The sequence below is a fragment of the Falco naumanni genome, chromosome 12 (assembly GCF_017639655.2).
Source record: "Falco naumanni isolate bFalNau1 chromosome 12, bFalNau1.pat, whole genome shotgun sequence".
In the NCBI taxonomy this organism is placed as follows: domain Eukaryota; kingdom Metazoa; phylum Chordata; class Aves; order Falconiformes; family Falconidae; genus Falco; species Falco naumanni.
This window is the reverse complement of record NC_054065.1, coordinates 20127169-20154289: the sequence shown is the minus strand read 5'-3', so window position 1 is coordinate 20154289 and position 27121 is coordinate 20127169. Positions and strand designations below refer to the sequence as shown.

At 39.2% G+C, this 27121-nt stretch overlaps 1 protein-coding gene across 2 annotated transcripts in view; it reads left to right on the top strand.

Moving 5' to 3' along the window:
• Window positions 1-27121, top strand: part of MTA3 (metastasis associated 1 family member 3) — a 136698-nt gene that overhangs the window by 70129 nt on the left and 39448 nt on the right. For both annotated transcript variants that reach the window (XM_040612034.1, XM_040612033.1), the window contains exons 10-16: window positions 1841-1915; window positions 7210-7268; window positions 9867-9991; window positions 11133-11284; window positions 11777-11999; window positions 20390-20476; window positions 25632-25778. In XM_040612034.1, coding sequence (XP_040467968.1) covers window positions 1841-1915; window positions 7210-7268; window positions 9867-9991; window positions 11133-11284; window positions 11777-11999; window positions 20390-20476; window positions 25632-25778 — 868 coding nt within the window. The remainder of the gene's footprint in view (window positions 1-1840; window positions 1916-7209; window positions 7269-9866; window positions 9992-11132; window positions 11285-11776; window positions 12000-20389; window positions 20477-25631; window positions 25779-27121) is intronic.

The window sequence follows — 27121 nt, the reverse complement described above, 5'->3', positions numbered from 1 at the left end:
TACATTATCCTGTGGCTGTGCACAGCTTCTCGAGATGGCAGTTCAGAGCAACCTCTGGAAAATTCACATGCCTCTACAGTGTTTTGTCATTTAAGTGCATACAAGGTATTCATACTCTGTCTGTCAAACTGGTTATCTGGGTTATGAATCGAAGTGTAAAAGGCTTATGGTTATCCAGTCCAAGCCCCTTAATTGTCTGTCTTTAATTGTAGATGCCTACTGAGTGAATGAACATACTGGTGTCACAATCATAGTTAAGAGATTATTTTCTAGAGAAATGGCAAACATGATCTGTAGCATGAATGTGTTAATAAATGTGTGGGAGGGGAAAATAAATACAGAGATGCTAAAATGTACTTCTTGACAACAGCAGGTAGTTGGGGTGACTGTTTCATCTGGATGCCAGGACGAATATGAGCCTAGAGACTGAGAAGCAGCTCATCTGTCACCTCACACCAAACACATGTTCCCATCACTGGCCTTTTCCTGGGCAGATTTCTCTTAAGGCATAATTTACCTAAGGAAGTAGAAGGATTTTAGTAAAGTGAATTGTGTTATTGTGTTGCTGGTTATCAGAACGTCAGCTTACGCATTTGTTACACTGCTACTTTTTAATTAAATGCAAATGGACAGGGATTTACACACTGTGCTGCTCTGCCTGAGGAAGAATTCACAGCTGAGTCTGGACCTGAATCCCAGCTCCTGAAAGGCAGAGGTGGGAGCCAGGCTCAGTTCCCCTGGGTCTGTAAGCAAGCAGCACGAAAAACTGGCTGTGAGCTCCTGCATGCAGGGAGAGGCAGCTTGGTAAGGTGTTCCTCTGTTGTTCTGGGAGTGTAATTAAAGGTTCAGGAACTTCTTTGTTTGGCTTAAGACATGCAGAAAGCCCCAAAGTGGAGTGAGTAAGGTTGGAAAGATAAGTTTCACATCTGTATTTTCTGGGACTTCCTAAAAATCATCCTCATTTCTGGAAAGCAGAGAATTACTTGCGTTAATGCATACCTCTAGAGAATACCATGCACAAAATAGTAGCATGTTTCCAGGTTATCAATAAAAAATGCGTGAATTCTGAAAGAAATTATAGAAAGAATATATGGAGTTAAATAAATTGCTTGGTAGTAATTAAAAATGTCTGCTGTATGCTTAATTTTATCCCCTAAACTTAAGCTAATACATTTTTATTTTACTAATGAACATGTGCACCCAAAATAATTATCATCATCATCACTTGCCCTGAGTTTGTACAGAGGTTTTTGTGAAATATTCATTGTCAGTGTCACTCTTGTTGCTCAGGGTAGCACTTGTCCCTAGCATCCTTTTGTTTCTTGTTTAATGGTCAAGAGAGTGTGGAGGTTTATGCAAAACCAGTGGCATTGTATGAGCGGCTGAGTTGCTACAGGACTTGAAAAAACTGAACTAAGATCAGTAACCATTGTATTTTTTAAGAGTAAAATTTTTGTGACATTTTGAACACAGTCTTGGCAAGATAATTTATTTCAGTCCTGATGTTTTTCTCCATCTGATACGCTTTACAATAGAAATATTACCGTTTGTGTTTCCTGATGGAAATCTGGATTTGGTTTTCATAATTTTGTTTAATCATATGACAGAATAAATTACGTTTGGGCTTGGATGTGTAATATTGTTGTAATTCTGCATCCTTGTTAACTATAAGGAGAGGTTGTGTATTAATAATAATTTGCAGATGGATTTTAATGTTGCTATTTAATACATTCACATTTTAGTATTTGTGTATCAGCTGTACTTGATTTTAACATGTTTAGTAAGATGTGGACATTGCAATTTCTTGGCACCGCTTTAATGTGTAACAAATGTTTTTCAGCTCCCTTGGAAGTCATTGACTAGCATCGTTGAGTATTATTACATGTGGAAAACTACTGACAGATATGTGCAGCAGGTAATTTAATGATATTTCAGCATGAATCAGTCCATGATGTTCTTAAAGTGCCTGAAGTGTTAAAGCATAAAAAGCTGTTGGTGTTCTTAAATATGGTGGGAGGCCTGTGGTAATATCTTGGGCTGTAGACCAATGTTTTTGTGCTGTTCACAGGGTGCATTGTCAGATCATCTGATGCCTACTGTACATCACCTGGCTGTGAAGAGCTGTTTAAGCTCTTGTATTCTGTGCTGGGGTTTAGCACACTTATTCCTGGTTCCTACTGCAGTGTGGGATAAGAAGGGAATGGGCTGCAGGGCAGATGCTTTAGGCTGTGAAGCGGTGCATGGGACTGAAAGAAAAGGAAGAATTATGTTATGTTAAAAGAGGCTGCTAATGTTACGAACTTTTTATTGATACTCCATGATAAAACATGACTTTGGCATTACCAGGATTTAAAAACAAAATTGAGAACATTCTGCATACAGTGGGCATGTTAATCCTTCTGTTTGAATATCCAATTGTTTGGGTTGCTCTGGAGCAGAAACATGGCAAGATGATAATTGGGTACCAATGTGGGATATTTTAAGCGGATTTAGGCAAAATTTCAGTGTTGGTGTTTCTTATATATTGCACTCTTTATATATTTACTTCTTGGGATATATAAAATATTTTAAAATAATCCATTTTAATTTATGATTTAACATTTAAGTTTGTAGCTCCTTTACTTGCTGCATAATTAGTGGTGATGTTATGTACAGCAGGTTGAAAATAAGTTTTATGCTGTAATGATTTCAGCTGTATTGTTAGCGGGATCTTTGGAACCGTTCCAGATTTTGTTAGCATGTGTCAGAAGGATGATGGCTTCAGGTTGTTGTGGTTTATTTGAAAGTTTTTCTACATCATATTGTTAGCGTATGTATGTTATGTATGATGTTGAAAGCTTTTCTACATCTTGTTAGGGTATGGAAAGTAAGGGAAGCGTCTTTTACCATGAAGTAGCATCTTGGACTATCACTAGAACCCTTTAGTTCTATGCATAATACAAATAGAAAATAATATGCAGTGTATAAAGGCATGGTTTTTTTGAGTCATCGCCATTGATTTCACTTTCAACACTTTCTTTGCACTGTAATCTTGTTCCTAGACAGGTATTGCCAACAGAGATTTGCTGTGCTGTTTGTCAGCTCTTAATGATTGGGCAATGGATGATCTTGAAGAATCGGATAAAAAGATCTTATTGATACTGAAAGCCATGGAGTTTTGAAACGGAATTGAAGTTTTTGAAATTGAAACAGAAATTGACTTTTGTCAACACTTTTAGGTTGCTCAGAGACTGATTTTGTTGCCTGTGACATTTTTTTAAAATAACTTGCTCTGGAGTGGTTGGCAAAAGACTTAAGACTCCCTTTCTAAAGCTGTCTAGGGCTTTGTTATGATTCTTTGCTACAGTGATGAAGGTGTATGGTGGTGTGTTGAGTTTGGGTGTTGCAGGATTAGCTTTTTAGCCTCATATACAAGAAAAACACATAGGCCTTATGGTTACTTACAACTTGAATGCCTGTGTTTTACTTGTAACTAAGTAAACTTACAACATCCAAACCCAGAACACGGCAGTACACGACAGGATTGAATGCTTTAGATGTGTTCTTTCAGGGTCATGCATACGGTCGTCAACAACAAAACCAGGGTCGGCCAGATACCTCATTGTTATCCTGGTTAACCCTTCTTTAATCCTTCCTAACGAGATCGGAACTTCATCCTGCCCTTGTTTAGTTTGTTCTGGAAGAGTGGAAATCATACAGTTTGGTAAAAATGATACTTGTAGGGCTTTTTTTCCCCACCAGAACAAGCTGTGATAACTGAATGCATTTCAGGGAGAAAACAAGTTCAATAAGAAAGTGGGAATTTGAGTCGTTCTTCTCTAGATACCATGCCTGAGGGATAGGGCAGTTTGGGGGAATGGGAAGACAAAAGAGTCAATGTACAAACTTGAATCTTACGCAGAAAATACAGTCTCTGAATTCTAGATTGGTGTAATTTAATATGCAGATTTGCTCTTTAATTATCTTTATTTCTTTGTGTGAATTGGCTGCATTGTGTGAGACATAAGAAAGATTTCCTTGTCATAATTGCCACTGAGGGTGGTTCTTGCTTGGTAGCTAGAGGTGGTGACTTAATGGCAGCGGAGAGATTGCTGCCACCTCGCCTTCAGAGTGTGTTCCCTTCAAGTCAAGGTGAAGGAGAATAGATACGCTAAAGCTCCTGGTCTGTGCTGAACCTGCCTAGCAAAACTGGCTCAGGCCTTGGGTAATCAATCCTTCTTGGTGATGTGGCACTTCTTGTGAGCACTACATTATGTAGTGTTTGAGGAAGGCCAGGTGGCTGATTCCGCGCGATGAAATGTGTTCTCATCATCTGTAGCGTTCGCCTGAAAATCTGATTCAATGAAAAACACTTTTACTGAGTCTTTGCAACAGAAAAAGGGAGAACATACGTAAGGATGGCTAAATTACTGTACTACAACAATGTATTACACTTCCCTCTCATTTATGTTCTTCCACTGTGGAAAACAGTACTGATGTAGGGAAATGGTCATTTCTTGGGATATTTGTCAATTTATATTCATAACAAAAGTTCTTAAAACCAAGTAACATTCAGTTTCAAGGGTGGCTGACTAAAAGTGGTGGAGCCCAAGTGAAAAGCTGGGTTAGTGTAGCTTGACCTCCCTACAATGCAGTCTGTAAGACTTGTTTAAAATAGTTAGTTTAAGACCAGTGTAAGTTTTTCTTCAGGAAAAACGTCAGCTCTCTTTGTTACATTCCTTCAGTGATTTATTACCCTTATTGTTAACTGGTGCTTTGTTTCTTGTCTAAATGGTTTCAATTTTGACTTCCAACCTTTACAGTTTACCAGTTTTCATCCTCTAAATTTCAAGAGGCAGAGGTTTCATCTCAGAAATGGCAGCTGTTTATTGACAGTTTTGTTTCTGCATCCTTTCTTCTTTCTCAGTACTTGAAAGTTGACAGGTCAGTGTGAATTCAAGCTGTGACATTTTCTGTTGCTTTTAGAGAGCAACGTTAACCACAGTTTTAGTGCATAAAAATATAGTTTATACTGAAATGGCATTGAGTTATTATTTTGGAGGGGGCACTAAATCATTCACTTCAGCATTTCAGGAGGAAAGCAATTGCTAAAATTGCATTCCTTACAACCCCCGTGCCAGTACTAAAAGTATGCTAGAATTTAATTAACGTGTATAGTCACTTCTTGCTGACACTGCCATCAGGGCTTAATACAACTTCCTACAAATGCCTCTACATTTTGACAGTGCTTCAAGGCTACTTTCCTAATTTTTTTCCCCTTTGTTGAGATTTTCTCCTGCTCCGATGATCTTGCGAGGTGTGCAGTGAGATTTGTTCATACTTCTTGTGGAATGGGACTGGCTTGTTATGAACTTCTGTGGAACATGTTACCTGCTGACCTGCAGTCTCACATGCATTTTCAGTTTGAAAACAAATTCTGTGTTGTTGGGTATAGTATGAAAAGGAAAATGACACAGTTGTGGAAAGCCTGTGGCCCGAGGCTGTTACGCAGAAAGAGCTCACTGTAATGATCTCAGATTAAACCCCCTATCTGTTTATGAGACTTGGAGCACGTTGCTGTTCTTTCCTCTCGCTCTTTTGAAAACTGACTTAAGCAGCCTAAGCAGGCAGAGCATACCATGTTTGCATTATTGCTGTGGGCCCGTTGAAGGTAGTGCAGTGATGCCAAGCCTGGTGCGGGGGAAAGATTGCAGCTGCGCCAGATGTATCAATAGAAGTCACTTCTGTAACTCTGAACACAACTAGGCATCTGTGTACAGCAAAAACCTGTTTAAATAATAATAATAAAAAAAACCTGTCTTGGAAATAAATTGAAAAGGGCTCTTATATTGCATGGGAATTAATTTTTGGTGGCATGGAGTGCTTAGGAGTCTTACTTGTCATAGATTGCTCCTCAAAGGTGCAGTTTTTATAAATGAGTTATGGTGATGGATGGCGCAGAGGCAACTTTCTGAAATGGAAAGGAGCAGCGGTTTACATGAGGAGGCTTACTCAAGCTACTCGACCAGTAAAGCTGATGAACCCTGTCACTTGCCTCATGGCTCAGACAAGAGACTCTCAGAGCAGGGTCTTTTGATGGCACTTTTCCCAAGGTGGGAAATGTCTTCCTGGATTGTGAGCCTTGCAAAGATTGGGTATCAGAAAATAGGTGTATAGCAGAGAAGAGAACTGGCTGTGGTAGGAGAAACGGAGGACTGAATTTTGAACACCTGATGAAGAAAGGGGGGGATCTTGAGAAGTAGGCAGGTAGTGTGGATTTATTATTGCTGGATATCAATGCCCTGCCCCTTTTTTTTTTCCTCTCTGTAATAATTATTGATCTTGTTTCAACTCCCTTTTCTCCCAACTCTTCCCCACCCTCCCCAGGTGAACAGAAGTGGTCTTGAGTGGAGGAAGAGTGGGGAAATAATCTTTTTGCCTTATCTTTTCTGTATAGGCAAAACGTTTCAGATAACCAGGAGATATTTTAATTCTGTATTTCTTGTGCTGTTGCTGAAAAAATGCCGTCTTAGTTACTTGTATAATATATAGCAATAACTAAAACAACTTGGCATTTTGCAAGTTAGTAATACTACCTTGAGTGCAACATGTTTTGAGTTTATTGCAAGTGTGAAGAAAGTAATCATTTAGTAAGTTTATAATCATCGTAGTAGTGTAGCTGTCCTGCTACTGCTGTGTTCGTGGGCTGCGGTTTAGTGGCACTTAATGGAAGTAAATGTTCAGTTATTTCTAACAGTCCGTTAGAAAGTCAGTAAAATCAGTGGACTTTACTGTTCCACTTCCTGATACTGCTAATAAAATACTAGCCTCAGGCTTGACAGAGCACACAAGAAGTATTGAGTTACATGACTGATGAGGAACTCATTGTGTGTAATTTCATTCATTATTTTCTAGTTATTTCGCAATGAGGGTTAGCCACAATGCTGACATATTTATGTAGATGTAATTTATGTAAATTGTAATTGTCATTTTTAGTTTTGTTGTTAGTTGTGAGGCCTGTGAGTTTTACTGGGAAGGACAATATACTATAACTTGAAATTAATGATAAAAATAGAGAACTCGTTTTTCATGGTTTTCATCTTGTAGATTTCGGCATTTGTTTTGCAGACTCTGGTGGAATCACAAAATACAAATAGAGATGGATTGTGTGCAGTTTTATGAAATCTTGTACTTTAATAAAATATTTTAATGTGTTGATTTTTCATCTAGAAACGTCTGAAAGCGGCTGAAGCAGAAAGTAAATTGAAACAAGTATACATCCCCACCTAGTGAGTATAACAGTAAAGTCTTTTTCTTTAAATAATGTAAAGGTGAAAGTGAAACCGTAACGTGCAGTTACATGCAGTAATGCACACTGGATTTTCTTTTTAATAGTTACTTTCTTAGTATTTGTTTTATAGAAACAGAATATACAGAGATAGAACCAGAAAATGCCACAAATTCATGTTGGAAGCAAAACCTTTGTACTTAACACAGCCCTTTGACCTCCAAAGTGCCTGTTCTGGAGTGGTGAGAAGTTTTACAGAAGGTGGTCAAGTGCTACATGGGCTGCTCACAGACAAGAAGGGCCTTCTCATTTAAAAAGCAAATTTTCCAGAGTAATTGCTTCTGAATCCCTGTAGCACAACACTTCATATTTGTGTAAATGCAAATTGTCTATTTCAAAATAGAAGCAGTTGTTAATGTAGTTACATAAAATAAAAACAGATACTTTCCCATTAGTTTTATCTTGCTGATAGTCTGCTCTTCATCTAGAGATGAGAGATTCTGGCTGTAAATCAAAGATAGCACACAGCCCAAAATATTTTATCCTTCAGCAAGCTTTATTAATGAAATCTGCTTTCTTCTGAGAGGTTTTTAATCTGGGTTTGGTTGGGTTTTTTTACATTTAAACTCAATGCTGTATCTGCTTTTGTTAACACGTAGTTTACAGGATCAAGATATAATCTGTCTCATTCATAATTTCCTCAAGATTGAGAAGAGAAAGGGTTACAGATGACTTTCTTCTAAGCTTTCTGTGGGCATACTCAGTTCACATGTATGTGAATTTCCCATTGTTATGAGTGTTTGTATAACAGAAGACTAGAATAGCAAATGAAATACTTTGAAAATCCATTGTTGTCTTTCTGATGACTTGTATAAATTGCATACAATAGAGCTTCATTTCCATATTTCATACAGACTTTCCTCTCTTAAAACAGATTTAATAATACAAATAGCAGACTATTAAATTCATTCTGTTAATCTCATCTGAAGAAATGTGAGTTTTGAAGCTCAGCTCTTAATAAATGGCACCTTTTTAAAAAAGCTGAAAACTCTATTATGAGTGTTCCCTCTCTGGGAAGTGGATGCTTTAGGAAAACCGTAAGATACTTGGGTTTTACTTAATGTTTTTTCAATTTAATCTCCTTGGTCCATAGTGACAATTGGGGAATTTGTCAGTATGTTCACAGTAGGGACTAGTTGTATTGGATGACAAAACCTGTTTTGAAATGTAGGATTTGTGCAATTTTACATTTCTTACGGTCTGTGTTTTGCTTCAGTGTCAAGATAAAATCCATAGTCAATGGTAAGAGGGTGGTAGGGCTTCTCAGGTATTTGACAACTGCAGTCTGGGGCACTTGTGGGCAAATGGATTGCTAACGCTCTGTTTCAAGACAGATTTCTTGTATTGGAAATCTGTTTAGAATTGATTCTTAGAGCCGAATACCTTGTTGAACTTGATCATAAGGTATTTCCTGTAAAGGCGAGGTTCTGTCCTCAGTACCATAGAGTCCCTTCCAATTCGTGGCTTCTCTGGAAGGTAACTAAGCAACAGATCATAATGTGGGATTGTCTCTCAATCCCTTCTCTTGCACCTTGAGCCAAGATACTTTCAATAGTTATCTGGAAATTGTGAAAGTGTCTCTCACTGGATATAGTGAAAAAGGAGAAGGCAGGAGACAGACTTGGTGGCATTTGGAGCAGAGACTTGATACAGCGAAGGTTTCTTTAATTAGTCATTTTAACTAATCTTGAGCATTTTTTGCGCTACCTAAAATAACAAATAATCAATGTGTCCAGTCTTACATTGTATTGAGAGTATAGCTTGTCAAAGGGATAATTAACATGCGCAAAGTTGGGAGCTTTGGCATTATTGTACTTTACCCAGTGAAGAATAATTCTCTCTGAATTAACTGACCTCCATAAAGTCCTAATTCACTGAAATATTAGTAGGTAAAATATTCACAATAATAATAATGTTGATGATGTAATAATATAACAAAAAAAAAAATTATCCAAAACCAGTTCTTCAGCCTTCTTGGAGAGAAAAAGTAGTTTAGGACAGTACCCAGACAGAACAGCCTGATACACGGACAAGCTTTGCCAGGCTTGTAGGACATGCACGTTTACTGCATTTGGTGAGAAGGTGTGTACTGCTTGAGACAGGAGTCAGCAGACCCTCTTCTTGGGTGGACAGCCCTGTAGTATTATAGGCAGTGTTGCTATTCTTAGTTGCTACACTTTACCCAGAGTCCAGCCTCACCTTATCTAGCACTGGAACCCCCTTAAATTCTGTGCTGTGTCAAGCTTTTGTTAATGCTTGACCCTGAGACTTGGGCTTTTACTGGCTTGTCAAGTATCGTAGACCATAGGAGAGCATTTTACAAAGATCTGTAAATTTGAGTATCAAAGCAACTGTTTACACAACAAGTCTCCTAGATGCTGAAAATACTAGGAGTATAAAAATTCGTCTGGTAGTTTAGAGCAGATTTTATGGATGTTGTCAGCACACATTGGAATTCCAGAAATAGATTGTTTGTTTCCATATTGACTAACCAGTTAGTAAAGTCACTTTATTTTATTTTATTTTATTTTATTCAAAGCAATAAACCAAATCCCAATCAAATATCCAGCAACAATGGGAAACCTGCTGCAGTCAATGGAGCAATGGGAGCCTCTTACCAGGCACAGGCCTCACTAATAGGGCGGGCTTGTGAAAGCTGCTATAGTAAGTAAATGTATTATTATTAATAATGCAGAAGTTATGGCTAATCTTAACCTGCACTGCTTTTTTAAAAAATATGTATGTACTTTTGTTTGCATGCTGTAGAGGATAGTTTTCAACCACTTGTGTGGCCGAAACAACTTCTAAGTTAGAGGCTGCCTTCAGTATATTGATTAAACATCAATATTCAAATCCACTTTATGATCTTTATTTTCAACAATTGAGAAAGTACAGCAAGATAGTATAATGTGATGACACTGATACGTTATTCCTTTACCTTCAGAGTACTAATTAAAATTTATTTTTGGTTCTTCTGTAGGGCTGCAGTGTTTTTGAAGTGGTTTGGTTGGGTTGTTTTTGGTTTTTTCCACGTACCTCTGTTGTTGTAGTAGGGTGGCAGGGGGAGAGTGTGTTTTTTTTTTTTCTAGTATTTTTTGTTTCTTGTGGTCCTTGTTGGACCTGAGGTAGCAGCCTTCAACATAGGTGCTATGAGAGTAGATATAATAAAATTCAGAAATGGAAGTAATAGAAAAGACCTACCATATGAGAGTTCTTTACTTATTATTGCTATAGCTGCCTGTCTCTTAAACACTAATTAAACTAAAACCATATTTTCTATGTAGAATGTTCCAGTTATATACTTTGTTGATTTTCAAATCACATTTTTTAAAGAATAGTTTTCTTGTGAAAGACTACAAAAGTTTAGTATTTTGTCTGAGTCTCCACACGCACAAGATAAAGGTACATACACATCGTCAAGGTCAATAGGAGATGTGCTTGTCCTTTTTTTAATATGAATCTTGATTTATAAGTACTGGCTTTGCATGACTTGAGCAAAAAAACCCAGATCTTAAATAGTTCTAATAGGTAACAGGCAACTTAATAAGCCTGTCTTCCAGGGTAAGATTAGAAATATTGGAGGATTTATAGGTGTTTCCTTTTATTTTTGGTACTCCCCTGGAAGAAAATATTTTCTAGGAAATACAAAATCTCTTGTTTGAAATTTAAATTGGGAAGCATTTTGGAAATTTCTATTTGGGATTGACATCTGGGGTGCTTTTGTAAAAAATAAATCAACTGAAAATTCAAAATTTTTTTCTCCATCCATATAATGCTTTTACTTGTGCTGTTTTTCCCTCCTTAGCTTCACAGTCACACCAGTGGTATTCTTGGGGTCCTCCCAATATGCAATGTAGATTGTGTGCATCTTGCTGGATTTATTGGAAGAAATACGGTGGCCTGAAAATGCCCACACAGACAGATGAAGATAAACTGTCTTCCAGCCAACCTACAGAGGTAGGATTGCGTAGATAAACTTCCCTAAAAGCAAAAGTGGTGCTTTCACAAGAGTGCTGTGATTAGAACATGTAATAGAATGATCTTTTATTTATGTGTTCAGCTTTGGCATTACAAAACTCGATTTATTAATCCTTTTCCCATCATAAGTAGAACTGAACAGTGGCAGGTGCTGCCATGTCTTTACTGGACTAATAAATAAACAAACATCCACTTCATGCATTGTTGGTGGACAAATGTCATGTCAGTCAAATGGTGTGTTATCAGCAAAATGTTAATATGACTGTATGGTATCTCATCTTGAATGGCATTATACATCCACTCCCAATAGATTTCTCTGCTCTGTTTTACAGCTTCATACACAAGCCCCAGTTTTTTGTATAGTGCTTATACATATTATTTGATTAGCCTTGTGAATTTATCCAAACTGTGGACTTTTTTTAATGCTGTAATTCAGATGTATGTGTTATGATTTTTTGTTTGTTTTTGTAGGAATCTCATGTTAGAACTCACATGTCCCGGCAGGCCACACAGGGAACTCCAGTTCGTAACACTGGAAGTCCAAAGTCAGCAGTGAAAACACGTCAAGCTTTCTTTCTTCACACAACGTGTTGGACAAAACTGGCCCGCCAGGTCTGCAAAAATACTCTCCGGCTGCGGCAGGCAGCAAGACGTCCCTTTGTCCCTATTAACTGTGCTGCCATTAAGGCAGAATGTAAGATGTTTTTTTAATTCTTAGTTCTGTGTGCTGTGCTTCCACCCATTTTTGTCTTTTAATTTTATTTTCTTTTTCAATAAACATTTCTTGTCTATACACTTTTGATTTTCATTTTTTTCATTTGTCCAGCGTATCACCAACACATTGGATGAAGTCTGGCTGTCTTGAACAGATTTCAGGCTGGGGAAACATTTCAAATGATTTAAAAAGGGTATAACAATTATCTCGTTCACCTACAGGAAAAAAAAGTCATAAAAAAACCCATGGGGAGCAGGGAGGGGAAATCAATGCTCTGACAAAAAACTTGCTTCTTACTAGGCAGCGTGAAAGAAATTCATTTTTATATTATTTGTTTATTCTTTTGCTGAGCAGAAAGTATAGATCTGTACATGTTTTACTTTTTCTCAGTGGGGTTTGGTCAAGGAATAAGGAGCTGGGGATGCATAAGAATTTAAATTCGGCCTAATAGCCATGTTTATTATTACATCATAGTTACCTCTTTTTTTGTTTGTTCCAGCTCTGAGTAAAAGTCTATATTATGCTTGGTGTTTTTATAGCCAAAATATAAAGGACTGATAAATTCACTAGTAGTATGACAGAAGGTTACGAGCTGTTGTAGATAGCGACAGTGTGTGTATGTGTGCAAGTTCTGGTGCAGAGTCACTGAATCTATCAGCAGGTTTTGTATCTGTACTGAGGGCCTTGGTTTACTGCTCACGCTGTTTGGTTATGTTTCCCAGTCTTCCACAGATTCAATTTTTGAAGCAGACACTTGGCATTCCAAGATGAGCCGTGCTGTCTCATCGTACTGTCAATTGTATTAGAAACGAAGAGACTTTTGTAGAATGTTAGATGTTGGTTTCATAACCGTGTTTACTAGATTGATGCTAAATGTTTTCCCAGCATATTTAGCTGGGGTGCCAATGATGTCAGTGTTGGTTATGAGAAATCCACTCCGTGGAGGCTTAAAATCTGGTTTTGAGCAATTGTTTTCCCCTTAGGTACTTTAACACCAGCCATTTTTCACATGAAGACTCTGCATCTGCTTCTGCAGTCATCCAGAACTTGGTCCATATTTCTGTTCGTTGTCCTTGTCTTACTGTCTTGTTCGCCTTTTTTTTTTTTCTTCTTTCAAAGCTATGCAAGTTAGGAGCAGCTTTCAGATTTAGGGAAAACCGTATGTCAGCTGTGTGAATAAAATGGGTTATACTTTATGGAAGAAGCGTATCTAAGGCTGGACTAGGATTATATTTTTACTCCTTAATACAAAATAAGAATTATTTTCTGAGAGGAAAGCATTGTACCTTTTAATTTATGTAATTGGCACTGATTTCTGCTGAATCATGGAGGAAAATGAATTTTAGAAGTGCACTCGAACCTTGAATCTTTTTATCCATATCCCTGTTTCTTCTTAGTCGCCGCAGTAACTCAATCTGAAAGAAGATGAAGCTTTTGTTTAAGAAAGAGAAAAAACAGAAGGGAAAAAAAAAGCTTAATCCAAGTGTTAATCATCATACTAGAACAAGTGTTATATACACAGTTCAACTTTATAAACAAAGGAGAGACAAACAGTTTTTCAGCAGGAAACAGTCATTCTTGCATCAGACTGGCAGTGCTATGAGTGCTTCCTCATTGTTCCTTTGAATGAAAAAGTGACACATCAGATTAAGGTCAAGAGCAGAAAGGTATTTTCTTTCTGTAGTCTCTGTCTTCCATTATTATTTTTGCTTAAAGCAAAATTTGGACCTTGTATTTTGTCTTTTTGAATACTGATGCTTCCTGATTAGACCATAGATTGAAAAACAGTCACAGTTCTCAGTGCTTTTTGAACACAACATTCAAATAATTTTATAATAGCGGAAACCAGATTATACCTTATTTAATTAATTAAACTTGTGTTTCTCTGTACACACACAAACACATATATACAGACATACATGCACATACTCTGTTTCTGGCAATGTCTCTCTCTGTGGATTCATACAATGCTCTTAGTGCATTGTCATTGTCGTACTCTTGCTCTAGTAAAGCCTAGTAAGTAATTAAATAAAATTTGTTCCTGTACTTCCGTGGTGACCTGTGTTCAGTGCACTCTGTAGATTTTAATGTTATAACTAAATAGGCTGTCCCTGAGAATGCCTTGAATACTCTCTTAAGGATAGCTTGAAGCGAGTAATTTTAATTTTTTTTTTGTTTTTTAGTTTTTAAATGAGATATTAATTAACAGCAATGTTTTCATGTGTTGAATACCACTGAGTAATGACAATATTAAAAGAATGTCTGTGCTGGTTTTACAAAAGTTACAATTGTGCTTAGATAATAACCTGGCCAGAGTAGCAGGTTACCCATGATGCGATATGGCATGAGATGGTTAGGACCTCCGAGAACTGCTCTGGAATATATTTTTCATATTGGTGTGCTGAAACTTGAATCTAATGATTGCTTAGATGATTTGTCACTTGACTCTGTGTGTGCCAAACCAGTGCTTGAAAACAACTGCGTTTCACAACTGTGTTGCAGTAGGCACCAACGCTGAGAAACCATGAAATCTAAGGACAGAAGGGTGGTAGGGCACTCTGCCCGAGCAGCCTATCGGGTTTTATGCCTTCTTAGTCTTACGCAATTTGTTGAAGTGCCAGGTTGTAAATGAAATTAATTCCCAGTTCTGAGAAAGTCTGAACAAGCCAGTCAGAGCTTGTCTGTAAAATAAATTGATTTTTGTATTCCACCTGAACTCATCTGCAGATACTTCTTTTGTTATGGAGGAGCATGGAAGCCTCTGAGAATGCTAACCCTCAGGCCCAACCATCTTTTAGGTGAAACTGGATTTCAGACAGCATTATCATTATTGTAATTCCACCCACATCATCTCCCTTGGCTCATTACATCCACTGGCAGAAAACAAGGTCCTATTCTATGTTCTTTATCCTTTCAGTTAGTGCAGAGAATTAGATTTTTCTCATTAGTGAACCATACAGCATGACCCCTGCTCAGCTGCCGGCAGGAGGTAGTGGAGACGATGCATTTACATCCCAGTTCAATCTAGGGATGGTCACCAGGAGGTTGAGAAGGCATGGCATCTCCTGCTAGGAGCACAGCCCATCGTGGAAATCTCAAACTTTGTTCTGCCCGAAGATAATAGACTCACTGTAGTTGCTGACAATAAACTTTTCTGATGGCTCTTCAGGAATAATTAGAATTGGTGAACTGTTTCAGTGAGAGGAATTTCCCATGCTCGAAATTAGGCAAAATACCTTCTTTTTAGTTTTAATATATTGCATGGTTTTTAGAGAGTTAAGCAAAACTATCCTGTCTGTGGAAGGCCTCTTAATTAGAGGAGACCAAAGTGGACATGCTTCTCCAGATGCTGGCCAGGTTGGATCTGTTTCCAGCTTACAAACATGTTGGTACATGCATAGCAGCGAGCCATGCATCTGTGTGCCTCGTTACTTCAGCACAGGAAGATTTTAGAGGGATTTTATTTTTCCTGCTCAGATATATTTTTATCAATATAACTATATGTGTTAATTATAGTAATTTAAATTTGGGTAATTACACTTGTCTATTTAGATATTATCAAAATGTTTTCTGTGGGTAGTAGTGTATTATCTGCATCATACATATATGTAGTTATCTGGAAATGGGTATACTGTTCATGATCAAATCTTAACATACCTTTAAATTTGCAGATTAAATAACAAGTTTGGTACACGGTACTTGCCAGTGACAATCTGGTTTGATAAAGAGGATTGAAAATTAAGTAGAATGTGCAAAATTTTGCTGATTTGTCTTTGTAAGCTTACAGCCTGTTTTACTGACATAAAACTACCCATTCATCTCAAGTGAGTAACATTTATTGGTTCGTCAGTGTTTTACATCCTAGATTTTCGTAGCTGCAGAAGATATTTTGGTTGCTTCTAGCATGAAAATATTTTCTCTGCTGTTTCCTTTGAATACAGTTTGTGCCAGACTTTAGTAGCCAGTAAAATAATTGAAAGGCACACAATTTCTTTCTCAAAGTTTCTAAGAATTACCACAATTTAAGGAATACATAGAGTACAGTACATTCATTAGGTGGTCTGATTTTGGTAAGAGATATGACGGAATGTCAAAAGACAAATAACTCGCCAATGAGAGTCTCTCTAAGCTATGAGAGACCTACAGATTAGTTTTTAAAAAAGGATATAATTTAAAAACTCATTCAAATCTAAAACTTTTTAAAAACTTTTTTTCAGTCTTTATTTGCTTTCATATTCTCCGTAGCATTCCTGATTTTGTTGGCCTCTCATATCCAGAACAGTTGTCACTTTTCTAGGTTAAGAACTTCGTCTGTTTAAAACCTCCTGAAGAATCACTTTCACACTGTGGTTTGTAATGTTGTTCCCTGGAGTTCTTCAAATTGTACTGTATCTTCTTAGGGTTATGGTGCCCCAAATTACATGCGCTTCAAGATACAGGTTTCCCATTATTTTAGTCACGTTTTCTGTTTTCCTATCATAATTTCTAGTATTGTGATCTTAATTTGTTTTTAAGTGACCACTCTTTAGTATTGTCCAGCTATTTTTAGAAAATTGTTGACACTGACTCCATGAATTCTTTTTCTGTGTGATGATGTAGAAGCCTATCGTTATATCTGTATGTTACAGTCCCTTACAGTTACCTCTTAAGAATTTACATTTACTGCTTGATGCTACTGCTGTCCTTTGCAAGCAGTTTTAGCTTTGATTATGATCAGTAATTTCTTACCAGGAAACTTCAACTCTAATCACCTCTTTTCCTGACCTTTTGTATGTTGAATAGCACAGATCCTTTGGGAGTTAGGTAGTCAGTTAATTTTAATCAGGTGCTAATCCCTGAAAATACTTCTCTTTTTACCATGTAACAGCTGGACAGCAACAGTCTTTGGTGACACGGGTGATGCGGCTTGTTAAAAGCCAGTTGAAATGCCACGTCAGGTGCCAGGTCAGCTGCATGTGTGCACATCGTGGTTCCTTGTGCTTGACACACGTGTGCACACGTGACGTGTGCAGTCGCTGGTTTACAGGACGCGCAGGTGAGAAGGGACCTCTGGAGGTCTGTAATTGCACCCCCTGCATAAAGTTCACGTGTGCATGGGCCATTTGTCCAGGTGAGGTTTGTCTGTCTCCAGGGCTTCTCTGGGCACCTGTGCCAGTGTTTGGTCACCCTCACAGTAAATAACCTTTTCCTTACATCTGACAAGAATTTCCCATCCCCTAGCTCGTGTCCTTTGCCCCAGACAGCAATGGTATGTTGTCCTGTGTAGTCTCCAGAAGGGTCTGTCTTGGTCTTCTCTGTGCTCTGCTGCTAGGTGGTTACAGGTGGCAGTCAGGTCTTCTCATCTCAAGGCTGTCCAGACTCGGTCCCCTCAGGCTGTCTGTGTGTGGCCCGTACTCCAGCCCCCGGCCAGCCCGATGACCCTCCGGTAGCTGCCCGTGCTTCGGAACGTCCGTGCCCTTGTAGAGGGGATCCCAGCACTCGTCACGGGGTCCGGCCAGGGTGTCGCAGGGCCCAGGGGAGGGGTTGCCTCCCTCACCCCGCTGCCTGCGCCGGTGGGGAGCAGCGTGCCGGCGTGCCGCTCCTGGCAAGGACGCACCGCTGAATGATGGGAACGCGTTAAACGTGTTTTCCCTTGGCGAGGTCTTGATGTTTCTGTATTTAACTTGGATCCGCTATTAATAGTTCAACCCCTTTGCCAGCCTGCAGACCTGCTTACTGAAGAACGTTACCGTGTTTGCAGTGGGTTTGTTCTCTTGAGCCCAGACCCATTTAAGTATTAGTTAAACGCCAGTAGTGTACGTGCTCGGCAGTTTGTTTGGATGAATTCCACCTGGCCCTGGCAACTTGTTTTTATTCATTAGCCAGTTTGTTCTGGATTTTCCTGTGGATGCTTTGATGTGACACAACTGTCATACTTCCCTTGTAAAAGGATTTTTGGAAGTGAGCTTCTTTAAGTTCTTCCCTAGTGAACACTGATGCAAAGAATGCATTCAGCTTTTCTGCCGTGCCTTTATTTTTTTGGTTTATTTTCCTCACACCTTGATCCTGTTGCTGCAGGCACTAGCGCACTTTCTGCTTTTGATACGTTAAAAAAAGTTCACTACAAAACATAATAATTTTTCTTTTTTAAGATTATTTTTTTCTCATAGCTTCCACTATTTCAGTGATCTGCCTGACATTTTTGTTGTTCATGTGGAAGCCCAGATTTGATTTTAGGACTTGTTTTTAATTTTTGATAATTTCTTTCCTAAATTCTATTCTACAGTTTTACACTGGAGAGTGATGCACAGTAATTTCTGTGTTTTTCTGTATGTAGTGTGTAAAGATCATAAACTCTATTCTAAAGTTTTATGGGAGTACCATATTGTGGATTAAAGTTTGCTGCTGTTAAATGTACCTAATTGTTGTAATAAATAGGTGTGCTTTGGATTACCAACCCGGTACCTTTGGTGAACATGCTTTGCCTTAAGCATGGAAATTGTGCTCTCTTTGCACTCTGTATTCTCAGTCAGCATATGAATACCTCACCATGATTCAATGTATTATTTTTTTTTTTACAGTGAAGACACGTAGATGGAAAATTTTCTTGCTAATTACTTTTTAGGCAATGCTTTGCTGTTCCCAAAGTAACTATAAAATACTTAATGTGGTCTGTGCTTATTTTGCTGAAGGAGACAGTGGAGGCACATCATTCTACTCTGTCACTTAAAATATTTCAGGTGTTGTGGAATATTAAAAATATTCCAGTCACCAGGTTCAGTGTGTTGTTGTTGGTTTTCTGTTTTCCACTGAGAGCAGTGTATTTTGTTACTAAGATAAAATAGTAAAGCACTTTGTGTACTCACCATTAGGGCCGTAACTTTTGGGCTGCCCGGATACCAGCTAGCATTTCCAGAATTTCAAGTAGATTCCTTAATATATTGAAATAAGTTGTGCATTGTCTGCTGCGTTGAAAACATCTGTGAACATACTGAAATACTTACGTCAGTCATTTCCGTGATTGCATGACCTATATGGGTTTGGCACAGAGGTAGACAGAATACGATAGAATATATGAAGATACTGTAAATTATTCTTTGTAGTGTCTTACCGTCTTTGTGTGGCTATGTACTCTACCTCGTGTTGGAATGAAGCAAATGGGAACATTCTGGTAAAACACAAGGTGTAGACAAAGCAGAGTTTAAGCTATTTGTAATATCTAGCTCCTGTGAAGCTTGTTAGAAAATGCAGATCTGTATGTGCATATGTGAAAACTATGTGAAGAAACGTGTACATGTAGGTATGTATACGTGGGGAGTAATTCCATTTGAGAGAATTCTAGATCTATGCAATCAACGTGTGGGTGCAGTTTTGTACAAAACAGAATACCTATGTTCCAGGGATACTGAAAGCCCTATATGGGGATTACTGTGTGCTTTTAAAAGACAGATAACTTCATCATTCTGAGTAGTTAAAAAAAAAAAAAAAAAAAAAAAAAAAAGGTAGTATAGTTCTAGTAGTCTTGAAATTATCTACTGAAACCTAGTGTCTTGGAAATTCCTGCCTTAGGTTGATTGACTCTATTGTCTGTGCGTGAAACTTTTCATAGTAACGCTTCTATGTTTGGGGCATTTAGACAGATTCTCTGCTTGTGTATTTTCAGTGCCTTTGAGTTCATAGTTGTAGCATGAAATTTAAGGTAGTTACTGAATTACTTATTTTCCTTTACTCTTCAGGAAGTTATGCTCTTTGAGGCCTTTGAGCTCTGTCATGCTTGGTTACAAATGAGCACTTTGTTCAAAATTTTATAGTAAAAGGGTTTCTTTGGTGGATATGTTTTGTTTTGTTTTTTAAGCTTCATCTTGCCATGATAGCCCCTGTGTTCTGTTTTGCTTATTAAGAGTTGTACGAATCACTGTACTATCAGAGGAAGATGTGACAGAAATCAGTAGTCCCAGCTTTAAATCCTTCTTACCTTTGTATTACCCCATTTAGAGCTAGACAAACTTGTAGAAAGTAATGAAGAATTCAGTGTAAATTATTTTTAATAGCCAGAACTGGTTTTATTTCAGTATTCATATTTTCATCTGTTTCATTTCCCTAGCTGACTGTCTCCAGAAAGGATTTGTTAGCGAAACATGTAATCAAATTTGTGTTAGAACTTACATGAACTTAAAAAAAAATAATCATAACGTCACTTGCATGAATGAGAACGTGGCCTGCCTTTAAGTATCCATTATTAGTAGTAATGATGACCAAAAGAAGAACATGTGCTAAAAAGAAAAAAGAAATTTCTGGTAAAAATGCAAGTCAGAAGCTGGTTGGTGTGTCCTAATTATATTTGTAATGGTAAAATATTTAAACTGAGTTTTATTCTTTAAAATTCTCAGATGCAGATCGACATTGTGAACTTGCTGGAAATCCTCTGAAGATAAAAAGCACCAGAAAACCACTGTCATGTATCATTGGGTATTTAGGTGCGTATCTGCCTCCAGAGAATAACAAACCAAATAAATGAACATTCAGTGTGTACTGATACTTTAAAGACCTGTATGCATAGAATAAGAGACTTATGCTTTTAGTAACAAGAAAACTGTAAAGTGAATAATGTAATTAGAATTCTGGTCCACTATCGGTTGCAAAACTGCATGATTGAGCTTACAGGATGTAGGCAGAAAGCCTTCTGATACTGGTTTAAAATGGCAGAGTGAAACCTGATGTAATTTAGAATGTGAAAAATAGTCTGACAGCCTAAATAAAAAAATAAGCACTCAGAGAGGAGGTACTTGGTATGCTCAGTGCTGCTCTACTGTACCCCTTGAATCCACTTGTAATGTTCCTGTGTGCTTAAAAGGAGGAGACCTCAACCATATTGAGACACTGATCTTTTAGTTTAATGCCATAATTTTAAAAGATGTGATGAAATTTGTACTGAGATCATGGCCAGGAGGACAGTGAACTCACATAAAATAATGGGGAAAGGATAAATCCTAGTAATTGTGATTCCATATTAGAAAAAATGAAAATTGTCCTCTTTGCAAGGAACCACTGCTGCTGAATATTTACGCAGTCATATATGAGCTGAGATACCCCAGAGGCTTTCTATTAATCCTCAGGTGGATATAGAAATCAATTAATTGATGAGAGCATCAGTCAATAATTCTGCAGTGTATTAATCCCAGTCTACAGAAGTGAAGCTGAGGGTGAAGCCCAGTCTAGATGTTTTGCTCAGAATTTCAATCAGTAGGAGGTTTTTTTGTGCTGGAACAAAGTAAACAGTAACAGTCTGACTTAGTGAAACAGAAATCAGCTATTAATGTAGTTATAACTGTTCTTCCAGAACATCAATTTTAACAAAATCCAAACTTCAGGAAGCACGCTAATAAATAATTAATGCCCACTCTCACTGAATTTTGATTCTTCCTGCCCTGGAGTTTAAGAAAAGAGCTGGTGGTAACTTCCTACAGGCATCCCAGCTGTGTGTATGATATATGTTGTCGTTAGAGTGAATGAGGAAAGCACTGCTTTGATGAACTTGGTGGAGCTGTGCTTGTAGGAGGGCGGCAAGTTGGGCAGGAGGTGGTTTGTCTGCCTGAGCTGTCTGTGCAGTCAAGAGAAGAAATGGCAGTGTCTGTAATCGTAGAAGATATTGCACATGTTTAGTGCCATGTTAGTTAGTTAGCGAGGGGCTGTTTTGGTACCTCTGAGAGCGTTACATCTGTAGGTTTAATGGGAGTAAATAGCTGAACAGTGTCAGCATGATGTGTAGGTAGGGGAAGGCTTTGTAGAAGATTAACTGCACTAAAATACAGGTCTCTGTAGAGTCTGCTTAGCGTTTGGTTGCATGGGAAGTGAAGGTATCAACAGCTGAAGGCATCTCGCTACAATTGAAAGCAAATATGTTACAGAGATACGAAGTGTAACCGGTATAATTAAATACATGCATCTGAATTAGCTGTATAAGGATGGCTAGAAACTGGCTTTTTGCTTGCCATTTGCCTTGGTGTTTGTTTTTGTGGGTTTTTTGGTGTTTTTTTTTCCATTCAGTTTGGTTGTGATTTTTTTCTTTGTTTATTTGGGATTTTTGCATGTTCCAGTGAGTAAGTAATGCCTGCATTATTTTCCCCATAAAATTTAGTATTAAATATTTTGTGATACCTTATACAGGAGGCAGTTGTTTTCTTTTTAAAATTCCTTCCATGCCATTCCCACAGATATTTATTGGCATGCAGTTCACTGTGTGTCTCAGGGCACTACTGTTTTCAGCCCTGCTGGTGAGGCAGAGAGGATTTCAGTGCCCTGCACGTGCTGGGTCATCGCTCCCCTTTATCCCAGCTCTGTTTCTTGGCTGCCAGTTCCACAGGTGAGGCAGGTTAAGCATTAAAGTAGGTCCTGTCCTCCAGGGAGCTGGGGCTAATCCCCTGCAATCCCTTCAGTCATCGCTGTGCTTACTAAACAAACCCCCTAAGGTGAGCCCCTGGCTAATTAAATGTCCTATATTACCTCCTAATTATGAGGAAACCAGGCTAATGTTTCCAGCTGGGATGCATGTTGAGGGGATGAGATGAGAGAGGTGCAGCTGCTTAAGCACCCCTGGAATCCAGGATGCTTACTTAAGTGACTCAGTAGGAAACTTCAACTTTTCTTTGTTTACCCTAGTGGCGTTAGTGGAAACGGGAAAAGTTTTTAGAAAAGGATTACTAAATACATCATTCAGTTATTGTTTCTTACTCCTGTTTTATTTCAGAAATGATCATATAGTCTGATTCTGGCCAACTGGTTACTTGTGCGGGTGAAGGGAGAATTTGGGTTGTTTGGATGTTATAATTCTCCGAGTTAGCAGAAGGTGCAGGTGATAGGAGATTTTCAGTGAAGTAGTAGGCAATAGAACAAGGATGAGAGCAGCAGGTATTAAAATACCCCTAATTACTATTATTCCAGAACACAATAATACAATGGGATAATGTAATTCAGGCAGAAACCCTGCGATGCCTCATTACCCCTCTCGGGTGTGATGGAGCAGCTAGTTAGAAAGTGCTGATCTAAATCACGCAAATATTTGAAGCAAGTCTAAACACAGAGGATGGGTGAATGTAAGGTGTTAAGACCTCACAGGAAGGACACAGTCCATTGCAAAGTGGTCCTGGCTAATAAGATTGTTTCTACAACTTAAAGGAAGAGCTTGGTCTTGCTGCCTTCCTCCCTCTACTGCAGGAGGAACAGCCTTTGTGGTAGACTAATGGAACATTAGTGACTTCCAAATGGAATAAAAGTCAAAGGAAGCAAATGCTTCCTTCTTCATCTTGCTTACCCTGAAAATACAAAATTATATCTCCTATACACTGTAGACAGAAGGAATTTATGAGTTCTCATATGTTGAATGCAGCTGCTGGAATTATTGTGGTTGCTGCTGGAGCTCTGTGGGAAATAATCTTTTAGTGGTGTTCACCCTAAAATTTAAGCGTTTCCTTCAGAGAATTGGAAAAGATTGCCAAATGAGCATTTTTAGAATCCAAATTCCAGTTGTCTTCAGCAGACAGCACAAACCTTCTTGTTTCGGTCAAAAGTTTTGCTTTAGCAGTCAGTAAAGTTCATAACATTAAGCGTGCCTCTGTTCCCATTTTAGTTAAAAAGCAAAATAGATGCTTGCTCTCTACAGCATGACAAATGGGACATGCCCTGAAATGTGCTGGATACTTGGTGTTCCTAAACTCTTTTATATGAAAAATGGGTGAGTCCTGCAGTGAATGGCAGTAGAAAGCTCTTGTCTAAGTAAATGGTGCAAAGATTGGTGACATCAAACTAGCCTTTACACCCCCCCCCAAATCTACAGGAGTGCCCTGAAGCAATTCCCTGTACCCTGGCTCTGTGCTATCCTAACACCTGCCTGTGCATTACCCTGCTTTACTCTTTCTTATCTGACCCTCTTGAAGTGTCTTGGAAGAGGGTGTTCATGCTTTAAGAGTGTGATTGGAAGCTCTGAGTAAACCAGTAGTTAACAAAGTGAAGTCTTTTGAAATGTGAAGGTTGTTGGTGGTGTCTCCTCCTGGCACGCTGTTCCCGGTACAGCGTGGCCAAGTCATTGTGGCCATCGTGCTCTTTTCTACCTGGTAGGGTACTGATGAAACTGTTTGGCTGTCCCAACTTTATGGGTCTGCCTTTGAGAGGTTATCGTGGCCAGCACACCGTGATCTCGCGGCGCAGGGCCAGCTGCCTGCAGCCGCTGCCGGTCGCTGGCCGGGGCGGGTGGGCTGGGTGCCTGCCGGCTGCAGGGGGGGCTTTCCATGGGAGCCAGGGCATGGAGCTGGGCGGGTGGGCGCGTGGCATCGTGCTTCCTTGGCATTTCTGAAGGGGGAAGAATCTGCTGTTGCAGCGGGCTTTGACTTGGTGCGATGGTCTCTGTTTCTCCTGCATGATAGCTGAGAGCGGCAGAGGCTGGCGGGCCTCACCCGTGGATGCCTGGCCTTACTTCAGGTACTGCGTATTCCCAGCTTCTCTGCTTTATAAACAGAAGAGCAGAAAGAAGCGCGCTTCAGGCGGTGCAAACCTGGGCTACAGATGGGGAAGTACTTCATTTTTGCCTTCCGATCTCGCTCCCGGGGGGCAGCTGACTCTCCTGATGCCACCTGCCAGCCCGCCCACCCCCAGGCCCCTCCGCTGGGTGGGCAGGCCAGGTGGCTGGTGGTGCCGGCAGCTGGTACTCGGTGCCGGCGTCAGCAGGACGGGGACCTGCCCCCGGGCACGCTGGTGTCCCTCGCACATCTGGGGCTGTCTGAGGATGTGCGCAGCGGTGGCATTTTGAACCCGAGTGTGTGGTGGGAATAGGTTAATTGGTTCAGCAAACTCCTGATGAAGGACAAGCGGACTCCGCTGGGGCTTCCTTCTGCCGCTGTTATCTGGCAGGTGACTGCGAGATTTCCATACGGCTGTGTCAGCTTTTGGCAAACACAGCCGCTGCCACCCTGAAGCGTGCTGGCCAGATGCATCTCCCTGCCTCTTACCTGACCTGCTTCCTCCTTATCCAAAATAATCATGCTCCGAGAACCGCATTGGGAGCTCCGGGATGGCTGAAGCTCCCCAGCGGTGTCTGTGGGGCTCTGGCGGTACCTGGGGGACCCGGTACGGTCAATAGCTTCAGAGCCCTGCTGTGGCTGGGCTGCATCTGCTGTCTCGTGTTTGGGAAGATCCTCTAAAGCTTGTTGTTGTGACAGAAAATAATGAGTAGCTTGAGGTACTGAGGTGATTTCACTGTAGTAAAATGCTTTTATTTGCTTGCAAAAAAATCTGTAGGTGTATCGCTCCAATACAGGCCTCAGAAGGGCAGGAAAATGTAAATGCAGAACTGTTTCAGGTTGATTTGTATTACCCTTCAACCTCTGAAATCCTTACACACCTACACCATAGTATTGAACTTGGGCAATCTAAAGTGAAATACATTTTTCCTGCTTGGAGGAACTGTAGGTAATAAGACTTGAGTTTGAATTGTTATTCAAGGTCCTGTAAAGACACTCATGCAGAATAAACTTTCTTTCCTTCCACTTGAAATGTAAATTAAATATGTTGAATAGACTATTTTTTAGATCAAGTATGTATAATTTCTGTCTCTCTTTCTCTTTCTCTCGTCTCAAACAGAGATTCACCCCGCAGTGAAACCCAATGTAATCAGGTCAACACCAAGCCTTCAAAGTCCAAGTGCAAAACGACTGCTTGCACCCTCCAATCACTCTTCATTAAGTATTTTGGGGAAAAGAAACTACAGCCATCATAACGGTCTTGATGGTATGTGAAGGAATATAAAGAAATATTCTTTAAGTCTCTGAATTACAAAACTTTCTGTGGACCTGAGATGATGTTAAATAAGGGGGTGCAGACCAGCAGGTGTGTAAGGTGTGGGTAGCATGTTTATAGCATTGAGTCTTAATGCGGTGAACGGTGGTGCTTATTCACTGAACTTGGATATATTAATGCCGTTTCTTACAAAACCCCTTTTACCATTTTTCTTACGAATCTTGATATAAAAGGACAAGAAGAGAATAAAACAAATTTGATGAAGGTAGAGATGGAACCTCTGGGGGTTTTTTTGCTTATTGCATTGCATTTTTATTTGAAGAAATACTTTGCAGAGATATACAAGACCTTTTGAATTATTCTGGACGAAATTACTTGATACATACTGGACCTGTTTACAGCCAGTCTCTTTGCTAATATGTGAATTCTAAACATGGCTTAGTCTGGATTCTGAACAGTGAGATTGATAGTAGAGGGAAAATAGCTTCTGTCATCTTGCCTTCCAAGACCAATGTCACAGAGTCAGTTAAAACAAGAGGTAGCCCTGGCAACAAGGGCTGGTGGAAGGTAGGAGCTCCTTAGAAAGCGACTATCACTTGCAGAGGAGGAGGCAGAAGGGGTGTCACAGAGGTGCAGGAGAGGCTTTTTGTGTACACTGAGCAGCACCACAGGTGATGTCCACTTCATTTCAGTATGGTGCAAATGGAGAGCAGGTATGAGGCTGTGCAAAAAAAAAAAAGATAGAAATCTGTGGGTAAGACTAACTTTTCTCAAATATTCTTTATTTTTTATTCGGGAAAGTGACTGTATGTTACTGATTTTATTTTTTTTTAATCACCTGGAACTGTGAACAGTTTAATCTCTTGTCCAAATAAGAGAAGAATCCAGCAGGATAGAATTTGTTTGCACTGAAAACAAATGTATCCATTCCTGAGCTCTCTTTCTGTGAGATGTAACTTCTGTAAGCCATTGGCTTATTTGTTCTGTAATTGAATAAGGTTGTTGAGATTAGAAAGTTGAAAGAAGTTAGGCTCCGAAACAAGACTGTTCAGAACATGATATGCACAAGAGGTGACTCTTCATGCTTCACAGAATAGGTCAAGGTAGAAATGAGAGGGACTTTCCTTTTAGATGAGCTACTAGAAATAGTATTCCAAATACAGGAAGAAAAACTTGATCCGTTTTCCATCATCTTCCCATAATGATCGTGTTTTTCTGTCATCGCCAATGCTATTTGTATCTTCCAGTGAAAATGCCTACAGTACTTTTTATAATACCTAGATAGAAATCACTACATATTTCAACAAAAGTGGTTATTTAGTATACACAGAAGA